We start from the raw sequence: 7839 nt of genomic DNA, 5'->3' as shown, positions 1-7839 counted from the left end.
ATACTCTGTGCCTCCTGAGATGCCTCTCTAGCTCCCATTTTATTATATATTACAGTGTTTATTACAGTGTTGTTAGCATACTGTGCACCTCACATATATCTTGGGATTAACATACTATGGGCAGAGAGGCACCACCAAAATCAAATGAGTTATGATTTAAATGTTGCTCTCCTAGCTGCATAGAATATGGACAATAAAAGGAGCAGTTGTTTTTGGCAAGCTTATGTTGTTCATATGGTTTAGTGGAAGGGAATACAGAATGCAATTATCTGTTTCTACCTAAAGAAAAGGAGTACTTGTGGCACCTTACAGAATACAGACTAACACGGCTGCTACTCTGAAACCTGTTTCTACCTGCATTTCAATCTGGTTTAGTTAACTGAAAGCCATGAAGAAATGGGATGTTACATCACAAACTTGGCAATACTCCCTCAAGTGTACAATACATGTATTTAATGTGGGGAAAGCTGGAAACACCAACAATTTTTAAAGTTATGAATAGAACCAGTGCTTCCCAGGCTATGACCTCTCTGGCACCCTGAGAAGGACAGAGAAATCCCATCTGCCATCAGCAACCTCACTAGCCAAATAAGGAATGGCATTAACAGGCTCCAAGGGGACAGGGGAATCTTATCAAGTTCTCCTGGACTGCAACACAGAGACACTGGAGGTCAAACGAGCACAGCAAGAGCAGGAAGCATCCCACAATCCTCCTTCAAAGGTAAGAAAGGGAAAGAATTCCACAAGAGCAACAATAACGCTGGTAACCAAATATAGTAAACCTAATAATTATCTGTAATTAGCTGTAGCTCACGAAAGCTTGTGCTCAAATAAATTTGTTAGTCTCTAAGGTGCCACAAGAACTCCTTTTCTTTTTGTGAATACAGACTAACACGGCTGCTACTCTGAAACCTAATAATTATCTGCATTCATATAATGCCTGGCATCCCAGAATCTCAAAGCAGTTTACAAACATCAATGAATTAAGCCTCACTACAGTCCTGGGAGACAGGCAGTGTGTCAGCATTATATTCCTATAATACTGACTACTTAGCACTTTTCATCTCAAAGCGTTCTACAGAGGTGTGTAACTATTATCTCCCTAACACACACGCACACGCACACGCACGCACGCACACACACGCACACGCACGCACACACACACACACACACACACACACCCCTTTATACAGCTGGCTGGAGACCCCAACACTCTGACCCTCCACCTGGGCTCCCACTAAAGCCACAGATGGATACAGTGCGATTTTATAGCCTTGCACCCCAAAGATTTCGAGCCCCAGTCAGCTGATATGTGCCAGCCACTGATGTTTTATTGCAGTGTGGACATACCCTTGGGCTAAGGAAGTAGTCTAGAGTCACACAGCTGTGCCACACGCCCTTATACCCAGTCCCAGGGTGTATTCATCAGACCACACTTCTTCAATTTGTAACTAACAAATTACCCTAACTCACAACCAAATGGCAATTGACTGGGCAAGAACAGGGTGACCAGTTAGCAAGTGTGAAAAATCAGGACACTTTTTTTTCTGGAAGGGGCATGGTTGTCTATATAAGACAAAGCGCCTAATATCAGGATGGCCCCATACTATCGGGAAGTCTGGTCACCCTAGGTAATGACAAGATTAAAATCTTTAACTCCAAGCACGTGCGCCTGCCCAGAGCTTAAAGGACATACAGAAAAGGAGGACTTGTGGCACCTTAGAGACTAACAAAGTGAGCTACAGCTCACTTCATCGGATCAGGGCCAGCATCCGCTATTTCCTCCGTCCCCTTTCCGGGACCCTCTCGTGCCCCTGCGGGGGGGGGGGGCGGGTAAATAGCCCCTTGAAAGAGCCAAACTGGACTTCGTCAGAGCGCCGAGAGTGGGAGACACCCCTGCCAAGAGACCCAGCCCTGCCCTGCCCCCCTGCGCTGGCCAGTCCCAAACCTCCCAAGAAAGCGTTCAGGAGGGGACAGGGCGGGGGAGGGATTCTGCTGGCCCAGCTCAGCGGCGCTCTCTCTGGACTAGAGAGACACCCGGCCCGGCCCTGGCACGAGCCCTCGCTCCCCCACAGCCGCGCCGCACCAAAAGCCACCCGACAAGTTTCTTGGAACTTTGCCTGCCCTGACGCAAACAATGGGGCAGGGCCCCCATCCTCCCGCGGCAGCCAATAGGCAGCCGGGAGGCCCGGTTGCCACCAATCAGAGGGAGCTGGACAGTTCCCCGGTCCTGACTGACCTTCAGGCGGCTGGCGTGGGGGGGGGGAGGGGGTTTAAAAGAGCCCCGAGGCGGTAGCGGAGGTTTGGCTGCGGCAGCCGCTGCCCCTCCCGCCTTGGAGCCAGGCAGGCAGGGCGAGGACCCGGCGCGGCCCGAGCCAAGCGGGAGGCAGCGCGAGCCGCCCCCGGGGAGCGGCCGCCGTGGCCGAGGGCTCCCGCGACGCCGCAGCAGCGCCTGGAAGCCGGGGCTCGGCAGCGGCCCGGCCAAGCGGCGGAGCGGGCGCGGAGAGAAGCCGCCCCGCCCTGGGAGCAGCCAGAGGTGAGCGCCCAGCCGCGGCTCTCCTCCGGCGCCGGCTGCCCGGGGCTCGCCCGGCCGCCGCGCCGCCCCCTGCGCGCCCTGCCCCGTGCCGGTCTCCCCAGCGGCGCCCGGGAGGAGGGACGTGAGGCGGGGCGGGGGAGAGTCCGGGGAGGCTGCAGGGAGAAGATGCAGGGGAAGGGGCTGGGCGCAGGAGCCGAGAGAGGAGACGCGGGGACAGGGAGAGGCAGCTTGGGGGGTGGGACAGTATCGGAGCTGGGCGAGTGGGGGGCGATTTGGGAACCGCGAGCTGGGTACGGGGGTGAGTGGGGGGAGATCTGGGGATGGGGCACAGGGAGCTGGGTCACATGGGGGGAGATTTGGGGACAGGGAGCTGGGTTGGGGGCGAGTGGGGGGAGATTTCGGGATGGGGCACAGGCGGCTGGGTCACGGGGGTGGGGAGATTTGGGAACAGGGAGCTGGGTTACGGGGGGGAGATTTGGGGCGGGGCACAGGGATCTGGGTCACGGGAGAGATTTGGAAACAGGGAGCTGGGTTGGGGGGTGAGTGGGGGAGATCTGGGGACGGGGCAGAGGGAGCTGGGTTACGGGGGTGAGCGGGGGACGAGTTGGGGATGCGGCACAGGGAGTAGGATCGGGGGGAGATTTGGGAACAGGGAGCTGGATTGGGAGGTGAGTGGGGGGAGATTGCGGGATGGGGTACAGGGAGCTGGGTCACGGAGGGGAGTGGGGGTGATTTGGGGATGGGGCACAGGAGCTGTGTCATGGGGGGAGATTTGGGAACAGAGAGCTGGATTGGGGGGTTAGTGGGGGGAGATTTTGGGATGGGGTACAGGGGGCTGGGTCATGGGGGGGAGATCTGGGAACAGGGAGCTGGGTTATGGGGGTGAGTGGGGGGGAGATTTGGGGACAGGGCACAGGGAGGTGCATCACGGGGGTGGAGATTTGGGAACAGGGAGCTGGGTTACGGGGGTGAGTGGGGGGAGATTTGGGGACAGGGCACAGGGAGCTGGGTCACGAGGGGGTAGAGATTTGGGAACAGAGCTGGGTTACGGGGGTGAGTGGGGGGAGATTTGGGGACGGGGCACAAGGAACTGGGTCACGGGGGGAGATTTGGGAAGAAGGTGCTGGGTTGGAGGTTAGTGGGTGGAGATTTGGGGACGGGGAACAGGCAGTTGGGTCACATGGGGGGAGAATTGGGAACAGGGAGCTGGGTTGGGGGGCGAGTGGGTGGAGATTTGGGGACGGGGAACAGGGAGCTGGGTCACAGAAGGGGGAGAATTGGGAACAGGGGGCTGGGTTATGGGGGTGAGTGGGGGGGAGATTTCGGGATGGGGCACAGGCGGCTGAGTCACGGGGGTGGGGAGATTTGGGAACAGGGAGCTGGGTTACGGGGGGGAGATTTGGGATGGGGCACAGGGAGCCGGGTCTCGAGGGGGCGAAGGTTTGGGAACAGGGAGCTGGGTACGGGGATGAGTGGGGGGAGATCTGGGGATGGGGCACAGGGAGCTGGATCACGGGAGAGATTTGGGAACAGGGAGCTGGTTTGGGGGGGGTGTGGGGGGAGATCTGGAGACAGGGCACAGGGATCTGGGTTACGGGGGTGAGCGGGCAACGATTTGGGGATGCGGCACAGGGAGTAGGATCAGGGGGAGATTTGGGAACAGGGAGCTGGATTGGGAGGTGAGTGGGGGGAGATTGCAGGATGGGGCACAGGTTGCTGGGTCACTGGAAGGGACATATGGGAACATGGAGCTGGATTGGGTGGTGAGTGGGGGGAGATTTGGGAATGGGGCAAAGGGACCTGGGTCACGGGGTTGAGATTTGGGAAGAGGGAGGTGGGTTACGGGGAGGAGTGGGGGGAGATTTGGGGACGGGATACAGGGAGCTGGGTCACGGGGGTGGAGATTGGGAACAGGGAGCTGGGTTGGGGGATGAGTGGGGGGAGATCTGGGGACGGGGTACAGGGAGCTGGGTCACGGGGAAGATTTGAGAACAGGGGGCTGGGTTGGGGGTGAGTGGGGGGAGATTTGGGGATGGGGCACGGGAGTTGTGTCATGGGGGAGATTTGGGAACAAAGTTGGATTGGGGGGTAAGTGGGGGAGATTTTGGGATGGGGTACAGGGGGCTGGGTCACGGGGGGGAGATCTGGGAACAGGGAGCTGGGTTATGGGGGTGAGTGGGGGGAGATTTGGAGACAGGGCACAGGGAGGTGGGTCACGAGGGGGTAGAGATTTGGGAACAGAGCTGGGTTACGGGGGTGAGTGGGGGGAGATTTGGGGACGGGGCACAGGGAGCTGGGTCACGACGGGGGGAGATTTGGGAACAGGGAGCTGGGTTGGGGGGTGAGTGGGGGGATATTTGGGGACAGGGCACAGGGAGCTGGGTCACGGTGGGGGACATTTGGGAACAGGGAGCTGGATTACTGAGGTGAATGGGGGGGATATTTGGGGATGAAGAACAAGGAGCTGGATTACAGGCGTGAGTGGGGGGGGAAATTTGGTGGTGGGGAATAGGGAGCTGGGTTAGGAGGATGAGTTAGGAAGACAGAGACTTTATAAAATTATAATTTATATTAGCCTCTGATGGGCTGTAATTTCTCAGTCAGATTTATCAGCATATTGCATTTGAAAAAAGCTTGAATCCTCTGTAGCTGGTAATTTCTTGTTAAATTAGATTAGTTCGCTTGTGTTTCCAGCTCTGGACTTCCTATCTTGGCCTTGCTTTGTTTTCCCATAATTCAGACAAAGGCGAGTGGGGTTAGTGCCCCTACCATTTTGTATATTATTGAAAATGTGTGTCCTCCTGAGCCAAAAATGTACAAAGCTAGGGGAATCCCAGAACAGTTCTTTTCCACTGAGTACCTTTGTCAGGGTGGCAAAACATAAGCCTTGTTTACAAGGAAAGGCACCGTCTTAGTCTCTTGGATGCCAAAGTGAATCATTTGACACATGCCCTACCAGCTTGAAGATTGCCTCAAGGCAGTTTAAACAGGACTGTGACTGTGAGGAGACCTCTGTGGCCTTGGGAAAGAACATTTCAGTTTGGACCAGATGGATAGTTCAGTTTGCTGAACTGATAAATCTGAATCAGCCCTGCCCTCCACATAAGTTAGAAATTAACTGTGATTAAAAGCACAACCAGAGTTGTGGGGAAAAAAGAACAGGGCTTTGCTGGGGAGAGGTATGTGTGTTACTGTGCTGTTCCCAGGTTCACTGGGGAAGGGGGAGTGACTGACTGACTGACTAGCAATCATTAAATCGTGTTTTTGGTTTGTTTTTTTAGGAAGTGTTTCCATAGGTCTTGGACCTAATGAGGCATTTTGACAACAAAGTGGGGAAAAGCCCCTCCTGAAACCCAAGCTCAGTGATGCCCTGGAACGTCAAATGGCTGAACAGCTACAGCAGCCACAATTCCCAGTCCCAAAAGCAATGTAAGAAATCCTCCTTCGCCTTTTACCAGGCAGTGAGGGACCTGCTGCCTGTGTGGCTTCTGGAGGACATAAGGACAATGGAGGCCTTTCACTGGGAAGAAGGAGGAAAGGTGAGCACCTATTCACCCTCTGAGGCTCTTCTCTATGCCCTGGTGCACAACCACCAACCTTACGCTCAGTACCTACTGAGTAAATTTCCTCAGAGCGCCCTGGCCATACCCAGCCAAAACTTCAGCTGCTGCCAGTCATCAGCTCCTCACCTGGCCATGGCAGTTCGCTACAACCGCACCCACATCCTCTTCAGAATACTGAAAGCCATCAGAGGCTTTCCAGAGAAAGAGAGAGCCAGCTACTTGGACCGCAGGGGATGCAGTCGCGTAGAAGGCAGCAAAACTGTCTTGCACGTGGCCTGTGAACTGTTGAGACCTGAATGTTTGCTTCTATTGCTGGGTCATGGGGCATCGCCCTGCTTACGTGATTGCACTGGGAATACCCCCTTGGACATCTTGCTCCAGCAGATTTCTCAGACCCCTGCGGTTAACATGCGCACCAAGTTCCTCTTGCTAGACTCCCTTCTCCTCTTCATGCCTCAGGAACTCCAATTTTCAATGAAACGGCAACTGCTGGACAATCATCAACACTGGCAGGACCTTTTGGGAGAGAACAGATTCCAGTGGCTGGCAGGTTTAGCTCCTACATCTCTGTTCATCACAGCTATGCGCATCTTAATCAGGAGCATTTCACCTGAACAATTCCCAGAGGCACTGGAAAATCTGCCTTTGCCACAGTTTCTGAAACCTTTAGACTTGAAATTGAAGAGCTAGGGGATGTGCCCAAGAGCCTCCAGCTTGTGTGGTTTTGGTATAAAGAGCTGTTAATGTAGAAGTGGGGCAATGCTCTTGTTTTAATTAGAACATGTTTTTAAAAGGATTGTATCTGGCACTTTACATATCTTTTTATTTAAAGATCATTGTGGTGAGTAATTTTCACACCACTTTTTATAAAAGTATTATATGGTATGTGTAACTTAGGATTCATGGGTGTATATATTTGTAAATAGGTGTAAATAAACCAGTGGCAGATATGACTGAAATGGAAATCTAGCACTTTAAAGTTCTGAAGTGACATATCCATGTGAGAGTGGTAGAGATAGGCCCTTTGGTTCTGTCCTACCTTTCATTTAACGATGGCACAATTCTGGAACAAAATAATTTATTTTTACAAGTATCATAGTAGGAGTTGTCATGGAAGCGCATACATATATATACATACATACATTAAGGAACAGGTGAAAAATTCTTGATCTTGTACAAAAACCAAGGTATTTTAAAAATAATCTAACTAAATTAGGATGGCAGGAATATACATATGAACAAAAGTGGCCATGTGTATGAAAACTGGATTATTTTCCCCTAATGTTCTGTGTTCCCTTCAGTGAAATCAGAGGAGCCTAGTTGTCATCTCCTCTTTTTACTATGGAGGGAATGGAAGGAGCAGAAAACATGCTCTCTTTGGCCAAGTTTTAGTTAGAGGGAGGAAGCAGGTAATACATCATGGTTTCCCTCAGTCCTGCAGAAGCCCCTTCACGTGAACACTATGTTTGAAGCGCTTTCATCTTTGGGGAATGCCTAGGAAAAGAAGGAGCAGAGCTGGGCCGAGCCATTCTCCTTGCTATTGTCCTCCTGCAAACCCACAGGGACTTTTTTGTGCAAACTGATGTCTGTATTCTGTCATGTGGATTCTTCTTTGTCACTCCCCATCCCTACCCCAAACATGTTGGCATAGGTTGTTGAAAAGCCTATGGCATCCTTAGTTCCTGTGAGTATTTAGGGGGTAGCTTGGATGCACTGGACCTCCACCTGAATATCTTGACC

General features: G+C 53.1%; 1 protein-coding gene across 3 annotated transcripts; it reads left to right on the top strand.

Annotated features, from left to right (window-relative positions):
- The first annotated feature begins 585 nt into the window (after window positions 1-585).
- Window positions 586-7058, top strand: ANKRD9 (ankyrin repeat domain 9). Of its 3 annotated transcripts, none has more exons than XM_038407256.2 (2): window positions 586-721; window positions 5818-7058. In XM_038407256.2, exon 2 carries the CDS (start codon window positions 5902-5904, stop codon window positions 6787-6789), a length of 888 nt encoding a protein of 295 aa, XP_038263184.1. In that variant the 5' UTR covers window positions 586-721; window positions 5818-5901; the 3' UTR covers window positions 6790-7058. The 3 variants fall into 3 exon arrangements, with proteins under 3 accessions (XP_038263184.1, XP_043372526.1, XP_038263183.1); XM_043516591.1 differs by lacking the exon at window positions 586-721 and adding an exon at window positions 2138-2536 and having other exon boundaries at window positions 5822-7058; XM_038407255.2 differs by lacking the exon at window positions 586-721 and adding an exon at window positions 2140-2536.
- The last annotated feature ends 781 nt before the right edge of the window (window positions 7059-7839 follow it).

This window comes from Dermochelys coriacea, chromosome 6 (genome assembly GCF_009764565.3).
Source record: "Dermochelys coriacea isolate rDerCor1 chromosome 6, rDerCor1.pri.v4, whole genome shotgun sequence".
Lineage (NCBI taxonomy): Eukaryota > Metazoa > Chordata > Testudines > Dermochelyidae > Dermochelys > Dermochelys coriacea.
Note: the sequence above shows the minus strand (reverse complement) of the source record. Positions and strands in the feature narration are given on the sequence as shown.

Bases quoted from the DNA above. Each gene is read 5' to 3' on its own strand.
- ANKRD9 (XM_038407256.2), top strand. From the start codon at position 5,902: ATGCCCTGGAACGTCAAATGGCTGAACAGCTACAGCAGCCACAATTCC.